This window comes from Mytilus edulis, chromosome 12 (assembly GCF_963676685.1).
Source record: "Mytilus edulis chromosome 12, xbMytEdul2.2, whole genome shotgun sequence".
NCBI lineage: Eukaryota > Metazoa > Mollusca > Bivalvia > Mytilida > Mytilidae > Mytilus > Mytilus edulis.
The window spans coordinates 77,808,092-77,835,790 of NC_092355.1; the positions used below are offsets into that span (position 1 = coordinate 77,808,092).

Sequence of the window (27,699 nt, forward strand, 5' to 3'; positions counted from 1 at the left end):
ATTCATACCTTTCACTTTGCTGAAAACAGTGCATACATGATCTTTAACATATGTTGTCTAATAAAAACTATATATTCCCTTTCTTCTTCACAAATGTTTAATTCTATCAATATTATTATAAAAAAAAAAAGAAAATCACTTTATTACTGCCCGTATATATATCTAAAAAAATAAAAAGTTCAATGCTTTTTTTTTATATATTTATTCTAATAATAATTTTTAAAGTTTTCTAGTCGCTAAATAGCCTTCTTTTCGCTTCTTGTTGCTTAATTTATTCTTCTTGTTGCTTCTTGATGCTTCTTGTCACTTATTAGAGAGACCCTCGCACCGAAGTCAGAGTAGCGATAAGTGAACACAACAGGGGTCCATTTAAGCCTTCGACCAGCATATTATATATATCTGACATGAACCAAAGGTCTGTAAAGTGGACAATATTTGGCAGTAAAATCGCCAAGTTTTTCCATACAGATCATTTATAAATGCAACGTAAGATACGTGACAATTGAGGTTCAAGTCTTGTAGCATTTTTATTGGAAACACAGGCACACACAAAAATTTAAACTCTCTAGGGACTTTTTCTACTAGTAATATATGTCTGCCTGGACATATTTTACCAGGATAAAGTTATCTCTTACAGAAAACCTTTAGGTCAAGGTAAGCATACAACGGAAATAGAATTTAAAACTCTTAAAAGTTCCAGGCATATAAACGTTGAAAATATGCTTATTATACTTATAGTCCCAGAAACTTTTTAGCAAAAGCATGAACTTAAACAAAAGCAATACATTTGTACAAACAAAAATTACATCAGGCAGATTTTGTTTCTATAAAATAAAATATTATACCTACCTGCCTACCCATGACAAAAAATGTACCGAGCTAAGATATTTTTGGGGAAAGAAAAATAAAATATTTTACCTACCTACCTACCCTGTTTCAAAACATAGGGTTGGAAAAGGGCAAACAAACAATATTTTAATTTAGGCCTTATGTTTTTTTTTCTTTCAAATATTCATATTGATGTTGAAATTATCAGTGTTATTTATCATGTTTATTGAATAATTTATGTTTCTTTGCAAATTTTCATTTGTATTTTCAAACTTTACTGTTATTTCATATTAATATTTTCAAATAATCTTGTTACTGGCTTATAATTATTTAGTTATCATCATGATCATTGTCATTTATTTTAGAATATAATTGTTATTTTCAGGATTATCTCATTCAGTATATAAAGGGATATCACGTAAAGGCTACAAGATACCTACTCCAATTCAAAGAAAGGTAATTTATTGTAGTAAATGTATACAAAAATATGTAGATATGGTATGAAAATATTTCAAAGACTGTGCACAGAATAAAATTGAGAATGGAAATGGGGAATGTGTCAAAGAGACAACAACAGAAGTCTGATTTTAGTTTGTGTTATGCATTAGTTCAAATTCAATATTTTCCTTACTATTATCATCACCAGAAACTCTAAAACTCTTAGCTTGCTGAAATAATGATTTTCTGTGGATTCATTATTATTCATTGAATACCAACTATCGTGGATTTCGTGGGTACAGGGAAACCACAAATTTGCTGTATGACTAAATGCAGACTTTTTGGAAAACCAGGAACTCAAATATCCATAGACCATGAAAATGCAAGTTTTCCTCAATCCACTGAAATAGGTACATACAAAAAATAAATGAATCCACAGTAAAAGAGGTTACACTGATTATTTTTTGTCTTCTAGACCATACCTTTGTTGATAGAAGGTAAAGATGTTGTTGCAATGGCGAGGACAGGAAGTGGAAAGACGGCAGCATTCCTTCTGCCGATGTTTGAGAAGTTAAAGATACATTCAGCAAAGACTGGAGCTAGAGCTTTGATCCTATCTCCCACTAGAGAGTTGGCATTACAGACATTGAAATTTACAAAGGAGGTATTATTGTAAAAAGTGTTACTACAAATATATGTTAGAAGGTAATTAGAGGAGGTGGAAGGACCTTTGTGGCCTTTATTTTAACGGGTATTTAGTTAGAGGGGTAGCTGGGGAAATATATTTTTGGCCAGCAACATAAGTTACATTTTTCTTAGTTTCAGACAGGGAAACAAATGTAAATAGGAAAAAATCTTGTTTATAAATATAATGGTTTAAAGAATTTGTGTCATAAAACTTTTCTGGTAGGCAACACTAAGCAATTTAAATTTAATTTTTGTCCTTTTTAAAAAATCCTGCATTGTAGCACATTCTGAGCTTAATAAGTAAAATATGAATAAAATGGAGAATTGTGAAGTCAATGGGACAACAAATGTGATTATTTTTGAAAAATTAAAGCAATTGGAATTACATGCTTTTTCTATATGAAGAACTGCTAAGTAAATTACTTTTCCCTAAAAACAATGAAAATGAAAACCTTAACTTTCACAAAACATATTACAACACATAGATATATTTTATTTTAACAAAGCAATAGTGTTCAACCTTTTGCATTCAATATTAAAGATGAAACAAAGATAATATTAAATGTCTTGTTATTTCAGCTTGGGAAGTTTACTGGACTTAAAGCAGCAGTTATCTTAGGAGGAGACAGGTATTTTTTACTTTCTATATGTATTTATTTAAGTTAAGATTCAAGTTTACAGTTAGTCATAAGTCCAATGCCGGATATGAGTAAAAAAGAAATTGGATTTGTACTAAAGTTATTGCAAAATTTTGTATAGACACACAAGAAAAATGTTGAAATATTGGTCCTTAGGCTAGAAACGGGAAAAGATTTTAGAACAGAATGAGTTTATATATATTATAAGTTATCTACGTTCATATCCGTAGATATGGATATTTTATCATCCTGAAGTACCCCAGTACACCTTGAGGTGAAGCCCAAGGGTGTACAGGGTACTGAAGGGTGTTAAGATATCCATATCTACAGATATGAACGTAGATAACTAATTTATCCCCGGTCTTAGTCCGAATTGGGCGAGTTTAATGAAATTCCGGTACAATATGAAATGTGAAAACAGCGTTTTTTTCATTATCTATAAAAGTTTTATTGGAATTTGAAAATTTTATATATTTTTTACGGGGTGTAGGGTACTACCTTTGGTGTATGGTACTACCTTTGGTAGTCAAATATAAGACGTTTTTAATACGGAGACAGAGAAACTGAATTGAGTCAAATTTGGCGCTCAATGTTGTGAGAGTTACGTCAAAGATGGTTTGACGTCAACTTGGGTCATTTGCATAGCTAGGTCAGTAGTCCCATTCCTTGAAAACTGTGGCAGTCTAGTGATGCATTTAATGAAATGAGTGTAAATGATCGGCATAATAGGACAAAATCGTTAATGAATTAAATATTTAATTACAAACATGATGGATAATCTACAGCATTCAATATTTTACAAGGAGCAATCATGGAACTAAGGAAACTTGTGTGAAGAGCCCGGGATAATGGTTAGCGACGTTCAAGGATATGGGTTAGCAACACCCAGGGACTATGGGTTTTGTAACGACGTGCTTTAAGCAATAAAAATCCTAGATATATACTAAGCCTGGGATAATGATTAATATTTTATATTCATGCCGTTTTCTGTGCACCAAAGTCATGAAAATAAGTTGGTCTGTAATCATATGGAGCTTTGAAATAATGATATATTTATTTTCCTCTCACAGAAGAGATATAAATAATAGAGATCTAGGGTGAGGGTGAATGAGACAGAAACCCAAAGACTAAAAGACTAAATCCTTAGAGAACTATTGAAGGTGAAAAAAATGTTATCCTTGACAATTTAAATAGAAAATACATCAACTTGACAGTAAATCAACAACATACAAAAAACTAAATACATTATAGAGGGGGAATAGGATCTTTATTGGGACTCCAGGATCGGGTGTTTTTAAGCTCAGGATTTCGGGATTGACCCTTTCAGGATCCGGGAATTCTTTTTTTTCGAAATTGGGACCTCAGGATTTCGTGTTTTTAAGCCCGGGATTTCGGGATTACATATTTTTAAGCCCGGGGTTTTTGGGATCATGACCCCTCCTACCCTCCCTCATTGTATAGGTCAACACACTGTCTTCAATAATAGACCAGTGTCTAAACCATATGTCAAGCTCCTTCAAAAGTTGTGACTAAAGTATGAAATGTATTTTATTTTACAGAATGGATGATCAGTTTGCAGCCCTTCATGAAAACCCTGACATGTAAGTTAAAGCTGTCTCAGAGAAAGATAGGTTTTATAATTCAAATTTAATGCATTTTCAGGGCAAAATATCATACAATAAACTATTATTACTTAAAATGTTTTAAATTCCCATATGACAACATTTTAAACATGTTGTAGTCAAGTTGTGTCATTACAGCATGGATGATGCTAATAAAATGTAAAAATTTTAGTTGTTAGTATGACTGTTTCTCTTCTGTAAGTTGAAAACAGGAAGTAAGATCTTGGTCTCTGTAATGTAGTCCTTATCAATTGTAAAGTCAAGACATTTTAGTGTGTCCTCTCATGTGTGATACTCATAATGAATCAGTAATTACCAATATTATAATTATTTTTAGAATAATAGCAACCCCTGGTCAATTGCTCTATGTCCTTGTAGAGATGAATCCAAAGTTACTAATATTACTCTAATTTTAGAATAATAGCAACCCCTGGTCGATTGCTTCATGTCCTTGTAGAGATGAATCTAAAGTTACGGACTATAGAGTACATAGTGTTTGACGAGGCCGATCGGCTGTTTGAGATGGGATTTCAGGAACAGATGACAGAAATCTTACACAGAGTTCCGGAAACTAGGCAGACCCTGTTGTTCTCGGCAACACTGCCTAAACTACTGGTGGAATTTGCTAAAGCAGGTCTTCATGACCCGATCTTGATCAGATTGGATGTTGAAACAAAGATTAGCGAAAATTTAAAGGTACATACATGTATAAAGCAGAGCACTTCATAAAGTATTTAAAATCAATATTGATGGTAGGAAAGTGTACAAAAAATTGCTACAGACAATTATGGCATGACAAATTTAATAGGCACTTGCCTATTATGGAAGACTTCGCTCTAGTTGTCTTTTGTTAATTATGCTGTTGGGTTACTGTCACATTGTACATTATGCTGATTATTTTTTGTGATTTTACGGATTTAAAAAAATCCAAAATAATAGAATATACTACAGGAAAATTTGTTAACTGATTTAAAAAAACAACTGAACATTGAAACTGATCAGTTTTTACAGTTTTAAGTTAGAAGAATTAATATTTTACTAATTCTGACTTCCATTTCAGATGTCATTCTTTGGATGCAGAGAAGATGACAAGGCTTCAGTTTTAATTCATCTACTGAAGAATATTATTGACCAATCAGAACAGACAGTAGTATTTGCTGCCACGAAACATCATGTGGAATATCTTAACATGGTATGTTAATAAACTCATCATAGATACCAGGATTGAAAATCTGTATGATCCAGACACACTTTTTGTCTACAAAAGACTCATCAGTGACGCTCGAATCATGTTTTTAGCTCACCTGGCCCGAAGGGCCAAGTGAGCTTTTCTCATCACTTGGCGTCCGGCGTCCGTCGTCGTCGTCCGTCGTCGTCGTCCGTCGTCGTCGTCCGTCGTTAACTTTTACAAAAATCTTCTCCTCTGAAACTACTGGACCAAATTAAACCAAACTTGGCCACAATCATCATTGGGGTATCTAGTTAAAAAATTGTGTCCGGTGACCCGCCCAACCAACCAAGATGGCCGCCATGGCTAAAAATAGAACATAGGGGTAAAATGCTGTTTTTGGCTTATAACTCAAAAACCAAAGCATTTAGAGCAAATCTGACATGGGGTAAAATTGTTTATCAGGTCAAGATCTATCTGCCCTGAAATTTTCAGATGAATCGGACAACCCATTGATAGGTTGCTGCCCCTGAATTGGTAATTTTGAGAAAATTTTGCTGTTTTTGGTTATTATCTTGAATATTATTATAGATAGAGATAAACTGTGAACAACAAAAATGTTCAACAAAGTAAGATCTACAAATAAGTCAACATGACCAAAATGGACTGTTGACCCCTTTAGAAGTTATTGCCCTTTATAGTCAATTTTTAACCATTTTTCGTAAATCTTAATTATCTTTTACAAAAATCTTCTCCTCTGAAACTACTGGACCAAATTAAACCAAACTTGGCCACAATCATCATTGGGGTATCTAGTTTAAAAATTGTGTCCGGTGATCCGGCCAACCAACCAAGATGGCCGCCATGGCTAAAAATAGAACATAGGGGTAAAATGCAGTTTTTGGCTTATCACTCAAAAACCGAAGCATTTAGAGCAAATCTGACATGTAGTAAAATTGTTTATCAGGTCAAGATCTATCTGCCCTGAAATTTTGAGATGAATCGAACAACTTGTTGATAGGTTGCTGCCCCTGAATTGGTAATTTTAAGGAAATTTTGCTGTTTTTGATTATTATCTTGAATATTATTATAGATAGAGATAAACTGTAAACAGCAAAAATGTTCAGCTAAGTAAGATCTACAAATAAGTCAACATGACCAAAATGGTCTGTTGACCCCTTTAGGAGTTATTGCCCTTTATAGTCAATTTTTAACCATTTTTCGTAAATCTTAGTTATCTTTTACAAAAATCTTCTCCTCTGAAACTACTGGACCAAATTAAACCAAACTTGGCCACAATCATCATTGGGGTATCTAGTTTAAAAATTGTGTCCGGTGACCCGGCCAACCAATCAAGATGGCCACCATGGCTAAAAATAGAACATAGGGGTAAAATGCAGTTTTTGGCTTATCACTCAAAAACCAAAGCATTTAGAGCAAATCTGACATGTGGTAGAATTGCTTATCAGGTCAAGATCTATCTGCAACAACAAAAGAAAGAGAGTTTTTAACGACCTCAGCTGGCTATACAACCCTTGCACAATCAACTGAATTTTGCAGAAATCATTAATAGGATAGATTGCCCTTATATGATAATTTTTTATTAACTTTTTGTTTTTTTTGGCAAAGTGGGGGGGGGGGGGTTGTGCAACAACAAAACTACTTCACAACTTTCTCATTACTTTGCATTTCTTGTTAGATAAATTTTACAAAAATTCTCCCCTGAAACAACTGTTGAATTTAAACAAACTTGGTTTAAATCACCACTAGGATATCCAGGGACCACTGTGTATGATGACCCTGCCTGCCCACATGGCTGAAATTAAACATAGGTTTCAAATGCACTTTTTAGTATTATATCTCTGAAACTAAACGACAGTACAACAGTTGCATTTATCATGCAACAATTGTAAATAAAAATATCAGGTGAGCGACACAGGGTCCTTGGACCCTCTAGTTTTTTTATAAGACCAAATAAAGTATGAAGTTGAAAAGCATTAAAGACCAAAATTTCCTAAAAGTTTTGCTAAATTAAAATTTGTATATATGAAGTTACATTTTCACAACAACAAAAAAATGAAAGAAGAATCATTTGTACAAAGATTATAATATTTTCTACTATGATTTGAACTGCAATGACAAACTGAACTTCCATCTAAAGTTTTATGGACCCTTTTCATTGTGTTGTTTTGATACCTCTCATGAATGATTGCCATACATTTTCTTTGTGGCCTACGTGGCTGAGTGGCCTAAGTAGTTCTTCTACAGTGATCTGTCATTACTGAGGTATGTAGTTAGCACCATGTGTGACAGGTGTCTCCATCTTTATTAACTGGGAAAGCCTGTTGAAGGTCAATGGGTTTTTTTTAAGGGAAATCGGGTTTCTTCAACCAATAAAAACTGGCAAGAGTGATGAAAGTGGCATTTAGGGTGCAATCAACAGTTTTTTTCTATGACGTCATATTTTGAGGGACCATGTATAAGTGACCCTTAGTGGTGGACTGATTAATAAAGATACTTGTATAAAACTAGATATCACTGGAATCAGAATGTTCTCTAGTTTATAATGGAATAAAAAAAAAGTGTACTTTTAATAGTATAAAAAAGTTTTATCCAGAGAAACTGGGAAAAACATTGCCTAATTTAAGCTTAAAAAGCCTGAAATCAGGTCATGTGCACACCCCTGAAGACATGATACCTGCACATTTTTCATAATCAAAGTTGTATGAATTTCATAGATTTTTACCTGGTCTTTCAAAAAAATCATGCTTCAGGCTACGTTCGCCTGCTCCGAAAAGAGCTACAGTGGCTGCAAATAAGTTTTGAATTTTCACTGCCAAAAAAAACAGACTGTTTACAGTGTTGTCTCCCCTCAAAACATGAATATTTAATCTATTTTTTTAAATTATTTTAATCATTCAACCTGTTTTAATTGAAGTTAATTAACATATCTTTACAACCAAATACAAAAAACATGATACTTTTTCACCAATTATGTTGATAAAAAGGGACTTCCCTCCATGTCTATTTTTAGTTGGGGAATAACCCCTAGTTTTTTATACGAAACTGTTTATAGCACCCTTAAGCAAAACCTTGTATGCGATATATAAAAAATTCTCGGCATTTCTGAATATGTACACTATACCGATTAAAATGATGTCTTACTTTAAGGATTGTGACCACAAATAGTGAAACTACAGCTCTTTTTTTATGTCTCGCAGTAGTGGCATATTGGCCAGTGGCAAACAGTTTAACTGGCAAATCCCAAACATTTCCTGTATCACATTTTCATCAGTTTTACAAAGAAGAAAAAATCATAAAATAGGGTTTCTTTTGAATAAATAGAATAAAAACTATGAAATAGGCATGAATAAAGTTACTTTAAATAGATTTTGTCCCTAGTACTATATGAACTAAGTTATAGCTGAGTTGAGAAAATATTGAAATAGTGTTTTTCTTAGGAATGGCATGTGTACCTTTTTGACTATAAAAAGTACCAAATATATATTATAATGAATAAAACTTTATGTTACACTGATCAGGAGTAAAGGTCAAAGTAGAAAAAATCTACACTTTTCATATGCAACTTTTGGTTCCAAATATATGAGAGATTGAATAAAAATATCATGACGTCGCAAAAAATTAAAAAACTTCAATATTCGCACAGAGTCTGGTTTTCTTATATCTGGTTGCTATGTACAAATCTGTAATATTTGCGTTAAATATACCAAACTGATGCTTTTAAATTAATGTATAGATGCCGTACAATATTTTTCAGAATTATTTTACTCCATTCGCAAACACATTTCTATGCTAAAACATCACTATATTTTATATTTGTCCCTTAAGGGTGCAATCAACAGTTTTTTTCTATGACGTCATATTTTGAGGGACCATGTATAAGTGACCCTTAGTGGTGGACTGATTAATAAAGATACTTGTATAAAACTAGATATCACTGGAATCAGAATGTTCTCTAGTTTATGATGGAGTAAAAAAAAAGTGTACTTTCAATAGTATAAAAAAGTTTTATCCAGAGAAACTGGGAAAAACATTGCCTACTTTAAGCTTAAAAAACCTGAAATCAGGTCATGTGCACACCCCTGAAGACATGATACCTGCACATTTTTCATAATCAAAGTTGTATGAATTTCATAGATTTTTACCTGGTCTTTCAAAAAAATCATGCTTTAGGCTACGTTCGCCTGCTCCGAAAAGAGCTACAGTGGCTACAAATAAGTTTTGATTTTCACTGCCAAAAAAAACAGACTGTTTACAGTGTTGTCTCCCCTCAAAACATGAATATTTAATCTATTTTTTTTAATTATTTTAATCATTCAACCTGTTTTAATTGAAGTTAATTAACATATCTTTACAACCAAATACAAAAAACATGATACTTTTTCACCAATTATGTTGATAAAAAGGGACTTCCCTCCATGTCTATTTTTAGTTGGGGAATAACCCCTAGTTTTTTATACGAAACTGTTTATAGCACCCTTAATCAATCATAAAAACATTAAGACAGTATGAGTTCCATGAATTATTAATCATACTGTGTCATTATATTTTTACAGCTACTTCAGAAAGCAGGTATAGACTCCACCTATATCTACAGTTCTTTAGACCAAACAGCCCGTAAAATCGCTGTCGGAAAATTTGTAAACAAAAAATCGTCAGTTATGATAGTAACAGACATAGCTGCTAGAGGAATAGATATACCACTGTTGGACAATGTTATAAATTACAACTTCCCAGCCAAAGGAAAACTTTTTGTACATAGAGTTGGTAAGTAGTCCTATACATACCACTTGAGGAATAGATATACCTCTGTTGGACAATGTTATAAATTACAACTTCCCAGCCAAAGGAAAACTTTTTGTAAATAGAGTTGGTAAGTAGTCCCATACATAGAAGCTAGGGGTAAAGATATACCACTGTTGGACAATGTTATAAATTACAACTTCCCAGCCAAAGGAAAGCTTTTTGTACATAGAGTTGGTAAGATTAAATATCCTTGTTTTACCTCGCTCCCAAGGGAGGGATGTATACTGTCTGTAACACTTTCCACTGTACATAAGGATATGTGGTATATTTGCTAATGAGACAATTATCCAATAAAATTTAAATGAAGTGGGTGTAAGCAATTATAGACAACCGTAAGTCCTTCAACAATGAGAAAATTCACATCGTGTGGTTGACTATGAAAGACATAGACATGAAACATATGAAACCTTTCAATTGCCTTATTGATAACAAAACAGTTTATGTAAAAATAAACATGAGACACCAACCAATGACAACCACTGAACTAAAGGCTCCTGACTTGGGATAGGCTCATAAAGAATGTGGTGGGGTTAAACATGTTTGTGAGTGCTCAACACTCCCCCAAAGAAAGACAGTGTTGAGTTTCCTTTTGGTATACTTTACAATGTAGCCTTTTTTTTCACTTACACTATTTTCTCAGCAAAAACATATTTGGTAAAAAACATCATAGTGGTAAGCTAAACAGTGTGAATACATTTATGGAGTGTCTGTTTGCTGCAGTACTGTATCTTTCTTAACACTGATGCACACATATTTAAGCTTTTTAAACTGGACTTTCTATTTGCTTTTTATCTTATACTGGCTAGCAAGATATCATAAAGATGTTGTTTTATGACTAAAACTTTTGAATAGATTAGTGTATTTTCATATATGAAATATACATGTATCTGTTGTTTGTTTTTTCAGGTAGAGTAGCCAGAGCAGGAAGGAGTGGTATGGCTTATTCTCTTGTTTCATTGGACGAGATGCCATATCTTCTGGATCTTTGTGTATTCTTGGGCAGATCATTGAAAGTAGTTCCAATAGATAAAAAAGTCACAGGTACTGATTCTTTGCATTATTTCAGTTTATCTTCAATTATAAGTAACTAGAAGACACCTGCAAAATCGCAGGCATTCAGAGTGTGGTTGAAAGTGTGTAAACTGTTGTAGGAATGATGGAGAAATTCAGAAAAGGTATCAAAAGTCATAGGTACTTTGGGATAGGACCAGAGGCGGATTTAGCGGGTATTTTTTAGGGGGACTGCCCCCCTTCCCTTTTGTGAAAAAGATTTGGTTGATTAGGCCACGGTTTTTTAATTTGTTGGTTTACGGATTTTCCCCCATGAAAAAGTCGGGTCGGTCGGTCGGGGAAAAAAAGAAAAAAAAAACCTTTCAAGACAGAAAAAAAAGCCAAAATAAATATACATTTCACCTTTCTAACAAAATGATTTTATGCTATTTTGTCATCATTTCAAATTTTAGTTCGATGAAATATTCTTGCTCAGCTGTCATAAATATCGCATGACATTGTCTAATGATTTGCCGTAAAAAAGGGGGGTGTTCACAGACAGAAACGAAATTAAATTGTCTTTTCACAACCAAGAAAAACAAACTCGCGTAGCTCTTAATCAATTCCAGAAAACTTGGTGAGTAATGATCTTCAAAAACGAAAACTGATAAAGAAAAAAATGTAAAAAACGTCGTACAAAAATAAGTTTCAACACACTTGTCAAAAACGTAATAGACTCGTCCACGGAAAAAACGAGAATATCGGGTTAATCTAGTGTCATGCATTCCCGTTTTTAATCCAAATGGACGATATTTTTTTTTTATTATCCATGAAACAAGAAAATTGTAAATGACTTGTTGATATTCAGAACTTTTACTTCCAAGGTGCTTTCCACCTGTCCACATTTGGACAAGTCTATTTCTATGAGATTATGCATCTTACAGACTGATGACAAATAAGGGAAACAAACTTATTGTGTAATGGGTTTTAAACACAGATTTCGTTCCGCAAAATTATTTGCGTAAACGACATTTCAAGGTGAGTTATAATTGATTTGTCTATTTTTAGAAACGTAAACTGGAAGTTTTATTTTTTCACAACAGAGAGTGTTATCAATTTTGTTAGTGATTCATGCATTTCATTTCATAAAAAAGAAGAATTTAATTATTTTTTCAGAGATAATGTATCTGTTTGGGTCGGTGGGAATAAAAAAGCATGAAAAGTCAATTTTATTTTTATTCTAGGAATCGGCAAAATCGGGTCGGCGGATCCGTAAACCAACAAAATAAAAAATCCTGGCCTTATATAGGGAATCACTGAAGCATCACTGGAACGGGCCCCCTCTTAGGCTGTTAGAAGGCCCCAACTTATGAAATTTTCTGTATCTGCCACTGAGGACAATTCTTTTTCTAGCCCAGCTCCTCCTTTTTTCTAGAATTCCAATTTTTGGTTTTCTTTTAATTTCAATAATACATGAATAATATGAGTGTTTATCTGTATATTCTCTATATAATAAACTCTGTGACCGCCATAGTTAACTTTAAAATGATAGCAAATATCACATACACTTTATTCATGGTATGCAGAAAAAAGCAAACTGGAAATCTAGTCTGACTTAAAATTCCTTCCAATGACGGAACTATATCTGGACGCCTTTATTTTTGTTTTTCTCTCAAAATAACCCAAAATGAATAATCATAAGAACAAATGACAAATGGGACTATGCATGGTACCTATAGAACACAAAGGCATGATGATTTATTTATTTTGGAAGGAAGAGAAGCGACACTTAAAATGAGGTCTTCTTGTTTAACAATCTAATTAAAATTAAATCCTTTAATTGCTCCTGTTCTGATATGTCACGCATCATATCAGAACAGGAGCAATTAAAGGATTTAATTTTAATTAGATTGCTTGTTTAATAGTATAGATTGTAATTTTGTAGATTATATTATGGTTCAAACCTGAAGTTCAGTTTTTCTTTTTAGGCGTTTTAGCATTTGATACTTTTCAAGTTTTAAGTAATACATATAAAGGTTAACAAAAATTACACAAATACTGGATCACATGAACACCTGACTTCTCCTTAAAAATAACAGACACACAAATAGTGACAAACAACACAGCCCATGACTTGGTATCTTGACTTGGTGTTGGCACAAAATGTGGTTGGGTTTTACCATAAAACTTTTCTACTCTCCCTATTTACCTATCTAGACCATATAATGTAAAATTAAAAACTATATTAATTGATATATATGATATATGTTTTTTCAGATGATGATGGTTTTTATGGCTTGGTACCTCAGGATGTTATTGATGACATGTCAGAAAAAACAAGAATCTGGCATACAGAAATGGCAGAACTAGTAAGAGTTATCTTTCTTTTTATAGTAATTAAATGGAGAGTTTTTTTAACTTTTTTCTCAGTTTGTATGACAAATTTTATGTAATTTTGCACGAAGAATGTGTTATTTGATATTTAAGGGGCTGAAAGAAAACTCATTGATTTGATACAACAAAAGGTCAAAATAAAGGAAAAAACAAATTATTAGATAGAAATAAACTTATTGTTTTTCAGACTTCCTATCTTCTAAACCTTTTTAGTTAGAATTCCAAAAACACATTTAAATCTAATTTATTACCTGTTTCCTTGGGTACAATTTGCCTATTTTTCCTGCAGTTCTTTATTTCTCTTTTCAGGAGAGCATGAAGAAGGTGGTTGAGAATGCACTGAATAAATATATCAAGTCTCGACAAGCACCTGCTTCAGAGTCAATTAAACGTTATAAAGAGATGAATAAATCTGGGGTCAAACCGGGAGTTCATCCAGTCTTTGGTAAGTATATAAACGTTATAAAGAGATGAATAAATCTGGGGTCAAACCTGGGGTTCATCCAGTCTTTGGTAAGTATATAAATGTTATAAAGAGATGAATAAATCTGGGGTCAAACCTGGTGTTCATCCACTCTTTGGTAAGTATATAAACCAAACAAAGTAATCCCCTTCTTATAATGGATTCCCTCCTTGTAAAACTAAATGTGATCTTCAATAAGTAATTGTCTTTTGTTTGTGATTTAGTGGTACAGGTAATACCGTTTAGCGGGTTATTTTCGCGGGGTGTAAATTTTCGCTTATTTTCGCGGATAGAACATAATCGCCAAAATAAATTCCGCCAATTTAAAAGTGTTCATGCAAAGGTAATGCTAAAAATGTTGAATCCGCCAAAATAATAACCGCCAAAATTTTTCGTATACCTTATTCAATGAAAATCCCGAAATTTTACACCCGCGAAAATAACCCGCTATATTGTAATCAAGTAGTTGCCAATGGTAAGATTTATATTTCCCATCCAAAGGAGTTCACCCTGGTTTTATGATGGACTTTGTTTTGATCAGAGTTTACTTTATAATGGTTTTATGATGGACTTTGTTTTGATCAGAGTTTACTTTATAATGGTTTGATGATGGGGTTTGTTTTGATCAGAGTTTACTTTATAATGGTTTTATGATGGGCTTTGTTTTGATCAGAGTTTACTTTATAATGGTTTTATGATCGACTTTGTTTTGATCAGAGTTTACTTTATAATGGTTTTATGATCGACTTTGTTTTGATCAGAGTTTACTTTATAATGGTTTTTATGATGGGGTTTGTTTTGATCAGAGTTTACTTTATAATGGTTTTATGATGGGGTTTGTTTTGATCAGAGTTTACTTTATAAAGGTTTTATGATGGGGTTTGTTTTGATCAGAGTTTACTTTATAATGGTTTTATGATGGGGTTTGTTTTGATCAGAGTTTACTTTATAATGGTTTTATGATGGACTTTGTTTTGATCAGAGTTTACTTTATAATGGTTTTATGATGGACTTTGTTTTGATCAGAGTTTACTTTATAATGGTTTTATGATGGGGTTTGTTTTGATCAGAGTTTTCTTTATAATGGTTTTATGATGGGCTTTATTTTGATCAGAGATTACTTTATAATGGTTTTATGATGGACTTTGTTTTGATCAGAGTTTACTTTATAATGGTTTTATGATGGGGTTTGTTTTGATCAGAGTTTACTTTATAATGGTTTTATGATGGGTTTGTTTTGATCAGAGATTACTTTATAATGGTTTTATGATGGGGTTTGTTTTGATCAGAGTTTACTTTATAATGGTTTTATGATGGGGTTTGTTTTGATCAGAGTTTACTTTATAATGGTTTTATGATGGGGTTTGTTTTGATCAGAGTTTACTTTATAATGGTTTTATGATGGGGTTTGTTTTGATCAGAGTTTACTTTTTAGTTTATTTCTTTTTAGCCAAGAGTATTCATTTTTAAACCTAAGGTTTTTATTACCCCCTTGGTACATCTATGTTTTCAACCAAAGTGTTATAAGTATTTTTTGGATTCAAGCGTCACTGATGAGTCTTTTTTAGACGAAACGCGCGTCTGGCGTATATATAAAATTTAGTGCTGGTATCTATGATGAGTTAATTTGTATACATTATTGTTTAGGGCCCAGCTAAAGCTATCTGGGTGCTGGATTTTCTGGCTGCATTGAAGGCCCATTGGTGGTTCACGGCTGTATTCTGCTCTTTGGTCAGGTTGTCTCTTTGACACATTCCACATTTTTCATTTAAATTTTCTATTCTACTGTGGATTCATTATTTTTTGTTGGAAACCAATTTTCATGGGTAAAGTTAAACAAGAATTCAAATGTTCAATATTACGCATTTTCTATCATGTTGTATGCAGACATTGGTAAAACCACAAAATCACATAGACACATATATTCCGCAATGCACGAAAATTTGTACCCACAAAAATAAATAATGAATCCACAATATATTGATATTATAACTGTCAATATACATGATATATTTAAAATCATAGAATTAAAGAATTACCTGTTACATGATTTTTTCCGTTTTATTTCAGGTGATTTTGACAGTATAAAAGAAGATGGCCGATTACAGTTGTTAAATGCACTGAAGTCATACAAGGCCAACACGGTAAGCTTAATACAACAGTTTTACATTTATTAGTTACACATTATTGGTATGGTTGAAAAGAGGTGTAGAGAATACATCATTTAGACAGCTACAAAACAAATAAAAAAACAATACAATTTATTGGAAGAGATAATATTAAAAAAAGGTTACAAAAATTTGAAAGTAAGAGTTACAATGTTTGGTAATTATTGGTAACTATTTCCACAGACAATAAAACATACATAACAGTAGTATAGATTCAGGAATTATTGCCTATGCTTATTATACAAACTTAAGCAAAACAACGAAATATAAAATCCAGGAAAATATTTTTATGCCCCACCTAGGATAGTAGAAGGCATTATATTTTTGGTCTGTGCGTCTGTTCATCCGTCCCTCCGTCTGTGCTGCTTGGGGTTAAAGTTTTTGGTCAAGGTAGTTTTTGATGAAGTTGAAGTTCAATCAACTTGAAACTTAGTATACATGTTTCCTATGATATGATCTTTCAAATTTTAATGCCAAATTAGAGTTTTTACCTCAATTTCATGGTCTACTAATAGTGCAAGTGGGACATCCGTGTACTATGGACATATTCTTGTTTTCCCTAAACCCACATACAATGTTGCCCGAGAAAATGAAATTAATCATCAATAATGTATTACTAGAATTAACTGTTATGATATCAATTTCAGACAATATTTGAAGTAAATGCCACGTCTAAAACTAAAGCATTTGGCGTGATGAAGAAGAAACGTGGATACCATCAAGGAGTGATAAAACAGCAGGTCAATAGGTTGGTAGGGGAGACAACTCCAGCATACAGAGAAACTATAAACAAACAAGATGCAGCAGATGAGGATGACTTGACAGTGAGTAATGATTCTTGTCAAGAGAGTTATGTCCCCTTGAAATATTAATTTTATGGACCATCGCATTGTTAGCCCTACCAACAGTTTTTGCCAAATTTTTTTTCACATTTATATCAAAGTTTAATATCGGCAATGTCTTCCACAAATTAAAAAAAAAAACAGTGCTGATCAAATATTTTTATGCCCCACCTACAATAGTAGAGGGACACATTCTTGTTTTAAATAGTTATTATGCCCCTTGAAAATATTGATTATATTGGAAATTGCATTTCATCTGCTCTCAAACCTTCATATCTGTAAGATAAAAGATTTAATATGTGCAATGCTGGGGACATTGAAACCCTGTTCTGTTATATATCATACAATTTGTGTCAAAATTAACCAAAAAATTGGTAAAAACCAGAAAAACTAAAACAGAACAGTCTTGTTGATCAAAGTACATATTCTACGTGACAAATTTTCTATTATTTACAATTTCACTTGTTTGGTCATTAGGTTTTACCCTTTAATGTCTGTCTGTATGTCCCAAAATTGGTTCAATTGTCTTACTTAAGTAAGCCTCAACTAATTAAATGAAACTTGTACACAATGCTTATTACCACAAAACACAGAACAAGTTTGAATGTGGGTGCCATCACATTTACATTTCTAGAGTTATGCCCCTTTACAGAAGTTTCATTTCCATTTTCTAACTTAAGTTAGCCTCAACCAAATGTTATGAAACTTATACTCAATGCTTATTTCTATAAAACTCAGATCAAGTACAAATATACAATTTTTTGTAGTTTTACTGTTCTTGAGTTATGTCCCTTCATAACTTTATATACAAGCAGAGGCATCATCTCAGATGGACACATTCATCATTTTTTCCTGTCTTTCTTTGACATTTGCATTTTAGTGTTAGCTGTTGTGTCTTTCCCCCTCATTTTAAAATATCCATCATTTTTTTCCTCCACAGAATGCTTTCAATGTTGTGATTGGTAAAAAGAGGCCATGTCAGACAACTGTAGACCCAGGTACAAAGAAAAGGAAAGTGGAAATAAGAGACGAAGAGAACTATCTCCATTATAAACCATCAGACTTTGATACTGAGAGCAGGTAAAAAAAATATATATAAAAAAGGGGGGAGGTTACAATGGAAGAGAATTATCTCCATTATAAACCATCAGACTTTGATACGGAGAGCAGGTAATAAAAGAATATAAAATGGGGAGGCTACAATCAAATCAAGTTTATTTTGATAAATTTTAACATCATAGCAAACAATATATTTATCTATTTTTTAATATAGGCATCTGTATTATTTCAGTATCAGAGCTAAGGACAGTATAAAGGTTATTCCTGATTATTTTATAGAAGAAAAAAAACATTTAGACTGTTTCCTGGTAAATTTATTATATGGGGCTACCAAAAAATGGCATTATGAGTGCCCTAGCCTATACCATTTTCTGATAATACTTAAATGACACATGACTGAGAAGTTCAGTATTTTTATTCATATTGCAATTATGATATTTTTGTTTCATTCATGGATGTTTATTCCTGTGTCGTTTTGGTATCTTGTGGAGAGTTGTCTCTTTGGCAATCATACCACATCTTTTTTTTTTTTATATATCTATTGACTTTGAAACTTTTGCTTAAGTTTACATGTATTACTTTGTTATTACATCAGTTTAAGGAGAACCATTAGGGGTGTTGTATAAAGTAGTTAAATGTGTTGTGTAATGATTGTGTTTATTCAACGTCTAGCCATTGCTATATAAGAAGCATCATAATTACAGGTAGAAACCTTAACATGTCTAAATTTGCACTAAATTCCAGACAAGGGGTATGCCAATATTTATTGGTATGTAGTTGTTCAAGTCTGTGATATTTAAATTTATGATATTTGTAAGTCCTGTTACCATAGAGATTATAAAGCCCCTCCCCCTCATCATGGTTCATTGACTTTAAAACTTTAACATAGTTTACAAATTTATGTGTGTGTTTAGGTTTGTTTAAAGGGAAAGACTTATGATAGGTCAATGGTATTTAGTTTGCAGTTGTATTAGCATTGACACATCTCATTTCTATGGAGATTATTGAGCTATGTTCCTTCAGTCATGTTTCATTGACTTTGAATATTTGCATAACGTACATGGTAAATGCTTGTTGTCTCTTTGACACATTCCCCATTTCCATTCTCAATTTTATGGTAAATAGATATAGGAAGATGTGGTGTGAGTGCCAATGAGACAACTCTCCATCGAAATAACAATTTATAAAAGTAAACCATTATAGGTTAGTGTACGGCCTTCAACACGCAGCCTTGGCTCACACCGAACAACAAGCAATAAAGGGCCCCAAAATTACAAGTGTAAAACCATTCAAACGGGAAAACCAACGGTCTAATTGTTATTTTAATTCGACATTTGTTTTTATTATCAAAATTTCAAAAAGGGCGAGACATCTCTCTTTATTTACAGTTTATTTATGGAGCACTTGAAGATTTGTGTTTATGTTGTTAGATTTATGCCATGATTTTATAAGTCTCTTCAACAAAATGTTCTGTTCTCCCTTTGTCATCTGTGAAGTCTTTTTTCTCACCTTTTGAATCATAATACAACCTACCTTCCACAATTTTATCACCCTATTTATCTTGTACTATTATCACTTTTTTTTATACCATTTTTATTCTTTAGCATTTGTAACTTAAAACAATCAAGCGAAGGAGGTAACAACTTGGAGATCCCCGAGGGTATCACCATCCCAGTAGTCAACATTTCGGTGTTGACATGAATATCAATTATATGTTCATTTTTATAAATGTCATGTTTACAAATCGACAAACTAAGGATTTTCTTATCCTAGATTACCTTAGTCGTATTCAGCACAACGTTTTGGAATGTTGGTCCTCAATGCTCTTCAATTTTGTACTTGTTTGGCTTTATAACTATTTTGATATGAGCGTCACTGCTTAGTGTTATGTAGACGAAACGCCCGTCTGGCGTACTTAATTATAATCCTGGTACCTTTGATAACTATTTACACTCACTCAAGTACTAATTTGGGTATCATCACTTATACGGTTCTTCAGTTATTTCCCTTTATAACTTAAATTGATATGCAAACAGGGACATCATCTGTGTCCCATTGACACATTCCCCATTTATTTTAATGCCCATGCTGTAGCGGAGGGGGTATTAAGTTTAATCCTTGTTTGTCTGTACGTACGGACAGACGTCCATCCATTCGTACATCCCAAAGTTGGTAATTATTTAAATTGGAGTTATCTTCCTTTGTCCATAATAGTAGCTGAATCAACTACAACAGTGCAATGTTCAATGAAAAAATTAAAAAAATCTTTACCCTTTGGTGCTAATATTTCTTTTTTGGAATTCCCCATGTGATCCCATAAATGATAGAGTTTAATGTTGTGTTTTACAGTTATGGATATACATAAAAAAAAATATATGGAATGTTTAAAATTTTGAACAAACTCAGACAACCATTAAACAGATTTTTTCAACAATTACCAGATTATTGTATACAGTGGGCCATATGTACTCTTTAATGATTTTTATACTACCGAAGAAAAAAAAATTGCGTTTTTACACATTTAGTTTTAGGACAATAACTTTAGTTTTAGTAAATGGATCTCTATAAATTTTCCCCAGAAGGTTCAATACTACTAAAGAAAGGTTGGTATTGATTTTAGGGGTTATGGTCCCAATACAATAGTTTAGGAATTAGGGGCCAAAAAGGGGGCCCAAAATAAGCATTTTTGTAGTTTTAAACAATAACTTGTGGTTAAGTGTATGAATCTCTTCAAAATTGTACCACAAGTTTTCATACCATGAAGGGATGGTTAGTATTGACTTTGGGGGGTTATGAAATTTTATAAGACAATTTAAAAGCAGTGTAAAGGAATTAACTCAGAAACATTTAACATCCAATGTTAGTTTTTTTTCTGATTTACCACCCTTACACTACTTGTAAATTGTTTATAATAAAATGTCTCAATTGTGTATAATAAAATGTCAGATTTTGGACTAATTGCCAAAAAAAAAAGGGGGGCGGTAGTTTTTTTCCAAATTTCTCAAATTCCAAATTTTTGAAAAGTTTGAAGAAGAAATCTTTAATTGCACAATATTGCACAATAGATTTGTAAGAAATTGACATTTATTTTGTGTCAGAAACCCATATTATGTCAAAATTTGATCACAATCCAAATTCAGAGCTGCATCAATCTTGAATGTTGTGTCCATACTTGCCCCAACTGTCCAGGGTTTGACCTCTGCAGTCATATAAAGCTGCACCCTGTGGAGCTCCTGGTTACTTTTATAGTCATAAAAAATGGAGAAACACATGTTGTTAATGAACTCCAGAATGTTTTGAAATATTTACTTTGTAATACTGTGGATTTTTATTATTTTTCGTTGGTGTCAATTTTCACAGATTAAAGGGACGATTGCATTTTTCATGGATATTTGATTTCGTAGTTTTTGACACAATCTGTAGTTTATTTTGAATTTGTACTTCATTGAATATATAAATAAGTGGTTCAATCATACACATGAAATCAAAGAATAAACTGTCTTTTCCTATGAGTAATAGTGAACCCACAGTAATCAATATTTTCCCAAAAGTTGACATGTTTCTTCATGTAGCAACTTTTTGTTGATGTGCTGTGGGGCCTCAGTGGTCAAGCGGTCTACATAGTTCTACTACTGTAATTACTAGCTAGTCAACACTGAGGTTGTGAGTTTGAACCCCACTTGTAGGTGCACTCAACTCCAGTCTTAATTGACTAGGATTGTCAGTTTTCCTATAGAAGGTTTGTGGTTTTCTCCGAGCACACCGGCTTCCTCCACCAATAAAACTGGCCTACTCAAAATAGCCATAAGGTGGCACTTAAAAGAGGCGTTAAAGCACCAGCAATCAAACAATCAATTTATACGCTGAACAACACAACATATTGAGTATTTACTGAACAACACAGCATAGTGAGTATTTACTGAACAACACAGCATACTGAGTATTTACTGAACAACACAGCATACTGAGTATTTACTGAACAACACAACATACTGAGTATTTACTCTCAACAAAACTAATACTTTATCTTAATAAAACTAAAACCAAAAGTACAGTGGATTTGTCATAGTTCTTTTCAAAGTCACAGCGATGACTACAACACTGACCAAAAATTTATAATTGCAAGTTAATGACAGCCACTTGCATCAGTGTGAGTCTCTTATGACATTTTGTTTTTCCCCTTATGATGAAGCCCTAGGAACATATTGATTTTGTTAGGTCTGTGGTTTTATCCATCCATTAGTCTGTCAAAAAAGCTGGCAGGTTCAAATTCAATTTTGGAGAATAAAACAGCGGTAGTTAAAGTTTGAGTTCAAGGACTTTACCATAAAGTTGTAGTCCCATCAACTGGTAACTTATTTGCTTGTTGACATGTTTCCAATGGACACATTCTTACTATAAAAAGGATGAGCCAAAAGAATTAAAGTGACATTTGCATATTTGTTACATAATTTTTTAATTGTTTTTCACTTTTAGCACCAACACAAAAATCATTGTCTAAGTCATTATTCACAAAATCTGTTCATAGAATAAACACTAGTAGTGAGCATTAAAACATGATAATGTTATGAATCAGTTTATAACATTATGAATCAGTTTATAACATTATGAATCACATGATAACATTATGAGTCAGTTTATAACATTATGAGTCACATGACAACATTAAGAATCACATGACATCATAGAATGTATTATACCCCAGAATGCACCATGAACACAAAGTATATCCCATTATCTGCCATCTAGATTGAGCTATATTTAAACCAGCTGTTTATCCACATATAGAAAAATTGAACACACTACCATCCAAATATCAACAAAATCCAATAAACATATCTCCCGAACACCTATCAAGTTCTAATTATTCCCATGGAAACAAACTCATTGTTGTTGGTTTCTTTCTTGCTCCAAGTCTGTTGCCATTCTTTTATCCACGATACTTTGACTCCATATTTCCTTCCTGTTCTCTCTATATTACCCATCTCTGCTTCAGCTACAATCATTTTCTGGAAGGCGGCTGTATACACCATGTTGTAATCAATCGCAATGGTAGCCATTTTGAAGGGCAAGGTCTTTCAGTTGTCTTGGTTACAATTTTCTAAAGCACAATTGAGATTATATTTCCTTTCTTTGATAGATGTTCTGAAGATAAATGCTTCACAAGCTGGACTAGATTTAATCCCTGGTATTCTTCTTTATATATGATTTAATACCACTAATGGAGAACTTTAAATCTTTGTTTTAAAAGTCCAGTAGCTCTTTTCTTCTACTTTTAGTAAATTTGTGTTATAGGTCTGAAAAAAAGAAACAGAAATATTTAAACACAGTTTTCAAAGACATAAGTAATGTGCAAAAGGGAGGGGTCCGGGGGTTGGAATCCCCCTTTTTTTGGCTAATCAATGCATTTGAACAGGGACATGTGGTTGACAACCCCCCACCCCCCTTTTCAAATGGCTGGATCTGCCCCTGATGTGTTCTAAATTGGAATAGAAATAGTTGCTGTAAGTTAGGGTAAAATCAGGTGTTTGAAATTGGGTCAAAACAGGTGCTCAATTAGGATAAAACAGGTGCTCTAAATAAGTGTTAATAAAGGCAACAGTAGAATACCACTGTTCGAAAGTCACAAATCCATTGAGAGAAAAGAAATCTGGGGTTACAAACTAAAACTGAGGGAAACATCAAATATGAGAAGAAAACAACCACACAATAGAAACACTAAAGTGCTACAAAAATCCAAACAACAATGCAACACACACAGAAACAACCTATAAGATAACAATTGCCATATTCCTGACTTGGTACAGGACATTTTTTTAAGACAAAATAGAGGATTGAACCTGCTTATGTGGCTAGCCAAAACCTCTCGCTTTTATGGCAATGTTAAATATAACACTAAAATGACAACATTACCTGACAGGTCTACAATACAAATAAATGGAAGAACATTCAGGACAGAGAAATACACAAATTAAGAATAAATCGAACAAAAATAGGTGCACAAATTAGGATAAAAACAGGTGCTCTATAAAATAAAATTAGGATAAAACAGGTGCTCCAAATTTCTTAAACTTCAACTTTACAAACCTCTATTGTTTATACCTCAGACAAATTATTGTTAGTCTGTTGTGGATATTTAAAGTTTCCACTATATTTGTATCAAAGTGTGGGATAAATTACTTCATTTTTGGGGAATTCCTGTTCATCAAAACAAATTTGTTTAATGATAAAAATAGAATAAACCTTGACGGAAATAAGATAAACAAATAAATATGATTAAAATAAAGTTCACATGAACTTAAATAACAGGAAACTTTTGACTAATACATTGTGTACATAGATATAAACAAAATGTGTAGGTGTGTCCCATTATCTCTGGGAAGTTGTTGATCATTGAAATTAATGTGTAAAAACAAACAGGAATAAAGAGAAATTGAACTATCAACCTTCAATTTCCTTCAAATTGAAAATAATTGTTACCATAAGTTCATGGGATTGTCCCAGGTCAGGAATGGTCAAAAGTTGTCTTAGAATTAACTTTTGATTTTTATGCCTCACCTACTCACCTACGATAGTAGAGGGGCATTATGTTTTCTTGTCTGTGCATCCGTCTGTTCGTTCGTCTGTTCATTCGTTCGCCTGATAGTCTGTCTGTCTCGTTTCAGGTTAAAGTTTTTGGTCAAGTTAGTTTTTGATGAAGCTGAAGTCCAATCAACTTGAAACTTAGTACACATGTTGCTTATGATATGATCTTTTTAATTTTACAGCCAAATTAGAGTTTTGACCCCAATTTCACGGTCCATTGAACATGGAAAATGATAGTGCAAGTTGGGCATCCGTGAACTTTGGACATATTCTTGTTAAAAGTCAATTAAATTTATTTTTGACTTTTAATGACTTTTAGTGTTTTAGCATGTATTGTATAGACACCATCAACATATGAATGGACGTCAGTCTGTCTTATATTTTGATGCTGTTTCCTTGATGTATACCCCCACTTTAAAAGTTCTATAGGGTGAAGGTTGTTTGTCCTGTCAGTCATGAACCTGTTGTCCTTTGTTGATGAGGTTCATAAGTATTGCTCATTTCTCAGTTTTTTCTATAGATTAAACCATTGGTGTTTCTTAATCGATTGTTTTACAATAAATAAAGTGAGAAAAAATCAAACCAAACAGATAATAAGTCATGACAAGATGCCCAGCCCCCCCCCCCCCTTTTTGTGGGAAAATTTGGTGAAATATATAGGGAATCACTTGAGCATCCCTTTTTTTAGGACAGTCACACTGAATTATGATAATTTTATTATTTACAATGTACTTAACCCAAACATATGATAATAATGAAAATAATGTTTAATATTTTCCCTATTTAATTATTTATCGACAAAACACAGAAAAAAGTATTCAAAAAATTTGACAGTAATAAAATAATAATAAAAAATATAGGTTACCTTGTTTGAAACAAGTTTATATCTTTATATGTGTGAAGCTCTAACCATATATATACATAATATATAGACTTGGCTTATCTTTTCACCTTTTGTAACCTTTAATGTGAATAAATCTTTACAAACTGATTATCTCTCGGTTAGGAAGTATTTTATCTGATTATTTAGAGGGCAATGTAATCTGTGAAGTAGATTTGACACAGATATTGATTGTTCTGACCTAATTGCTTGGAGGCCCTAATTATGAGTGGGTGTAATTAGGTTATTTGTTAATTTATGAAATTGATTAATAATATTTGATTGTCATGTAATTGGAGTAATTCTATATTTTGGCAGCTGTTTATTTTGTAATTATTTATCTTGATACTGGTGGGGTTTTTTTTTAGTAAAAATGTCTACACTTTTTGTATTCCTCAAGCTGTAGAAGGATTGTTAAGGAAAAAAGCTATGAGTTGTCCCAAACTGAAGAAAATTTGTCTTGTAAAATGTCTTGAAATGTCTTTCGGATTTGATTTAAAGAGAAAAAATGGATTATTCTGGCCTGTTGTTTCTTAAAAGCTGTAGAAGGATTGTTAAGGAAAAAAGCTATGAGTTATCCCTAACTGTAGTAAATTTGTCTTGTAAATATGAAATGTCTTTCGGATGTTATTTAGAGAGAAAAAATGGATTATTCTGGCCTGTTGTTTCTAAAAAGGGTTGAAAAGATTTGTTTACAAAGTTATATCATATATATGGAAAGTACATACTGTAAATACAAACATTATTGAGACTTTTTTATTAATACATTAAATGTGAAAGTATTAAGTTCCCAATAACAACTTAAATTCATAATTTAGTAGTTTTTTCCTAAAAAAAAAAAAAAAATCTTTTCCATCAAATAATTTTTGTCAATAGTCAAGTATTCACAAATGCACACATTAATTTCAAAATTTACATTATTAGAATGTCATACCTTGTATGAAACGCTTTGATTTAAAAGTTTAACACTATTAAATCCAACTTAATGAGTGAGTAGGAATACTATCAGATATATCTTATGTAAACATTATAGTGGGTTTGAAGTAGGATTACACCACAACGTCTTTGGTTGTAAAGATTATGAAATTAAAAGGCATTAGTCTTGCACAATATATAACTTCCTTCTTAAAAAACCTTACTATAAAACAATCCTTTTGTTCCTTTGAATTGTATAGAGTGTAGGCTTTTAATACTTCTATTTAATCATATCTAAGTGTATTTAATCATACATGTATAAGTATTTTTATAACATATATGCAGTCTTTAAATCTCACATGCATAATTAAAATCAATTAAGGAATGACTGTAATATTTTTTCTGTCTATGAAGAAATAACATAAAAAATTTGGTGCACACTGGATAACGCACGTAGCGGGTTATTTAACAGTGTGCACCACATTTTTTATGTTATTTTGAATAGACAGAATAGATATTACAGTCATTTCTTATAATTTAATTCTAAATTCCATTTTAAACCGGTCGAAAAACCATGAAAAAACGTTGATGACGTCACGGTCACATGACTAAATTATGTCTATGGGCTCATAACAAAATAACGTCAGCCAATCAGAAGACGCGTTACATCCAAAATTAAATTATTTTACCATAAATTGAAAAAATTGCAGTATTTTTGTGTCTATTCTCTAACTTAATAGTTTGCCTCAATCAAATATTTTGAAACTTATACACAATGCTTATTACCACAAAATACATATCATGTGTGAATTTTGGTGGTGTCACTTTTACCGTTCTAGAGTAATGCCCCCTTCCACAAGGAAAAATTGCTGATTTTTTTTCATTTCCGTTCTAGAGTTATGCCCCTTACCACAAAACACAGATCAAGTTCTAATTTGGGTGCTGTTAGTGTCACTTTTACAGTTCTGTAGTTAGGCTTCTTTATTACGTTAACGTTTATACAAAATGGGATAGCATCTTTATCCCATTGACACATTTTCCATTTTTTTTCTGTTAAAAATATTTTGACAGTCAAGGTTACATTTTTACACTGACCTTCAAAATTTTCAGGTATTTTCTTGATTCTTGTAAAACTTTCCTATTTTTTTTCCTTCAGTCATTTTAGGCAATTTATGAAAAAAAAATTCCCCCTAAA

The 27,699-nt window shown here is 32.4% G+C and overlaps 1 protein-coding gene and 1 long non-coding RNA gene across 3 annotated transcripts in view; one reads left to right on the top strand and one right to left on the bottom strand.

The window, feature by feature from the left end:
- Window positions 1–27,699, top strand: part of LOC139497212 (ATP-dependent RNA helicase DDX54-like) — a 40,998-nt gene that overhangs the window by 4,421 nt on the left and 8,878 nt on the right. Inside the window, exons 3-15 of one of the 2 annotated variants that reach the window (XM_071285330.1) lie at window positions 1,214–1,284; window positions 1,742–1,930; window positions 2,533–2,582; window positions 4,151–4,192; window positions 4,630–4,909; window positions 5,274–5,405; window positions 9,959–10,169; window positions 11,115–11,249; window positions 13,476–13,567; window positions 13,902–14,037; window positions 16,126–16,199; window positions 16,871–17,047; window positions 18,006–18,145. In XM_071285330.1, the coding sequence (XP_071141431.1) occupies window positions 1,214–1,284; window positions 1,742–1,930; window positions 2,533–2,582; window positions 4,151–4,192; window positions 4,630–4,909; window positions 5,274–5,405; window positions 9,959–10,169; window positions 11,115–11,249; window positions 13,476–13,567; window positions 13,902–14,037; window positions 16,126–16,199; window positions 16,871–17,047; window positions 18,006–18,145 (1,729 nt within the window). Of the gene's footprint in view, window positions 1–1,212; window positions 1,285–1,741; window positions 1,931–2,532; window positions 2,583–4,150; window positions 4,193–4,629; window positions 4,910–5,273; window positions 5,406–9,958; window positions 10,170–11,114; window positions 11,250–13,475; window positions 13,568–13,901; window positions 14,038–16,125; window positions 16,200–16,870; window positions 17,048–18,005; window positions 18,146–27,699 lie in introns of both variants that reach the window. The other variant, XM_071285331.1, reaches the window with a different exon arrangement.
- LOC139497226 (uncharacterized) lies at window positions 22,562–26,891 on the bottom strand. Its single transcript, XR_011657721.1, has 2 exons — window positions 26,524–26,891; window positions 22,562–23,421 (listed from the first exon to the last, which is right to left on the bottom strand). It is a non-coding gene; the product is annotated as an uncharacterized lncRNA (long non-coding RNA).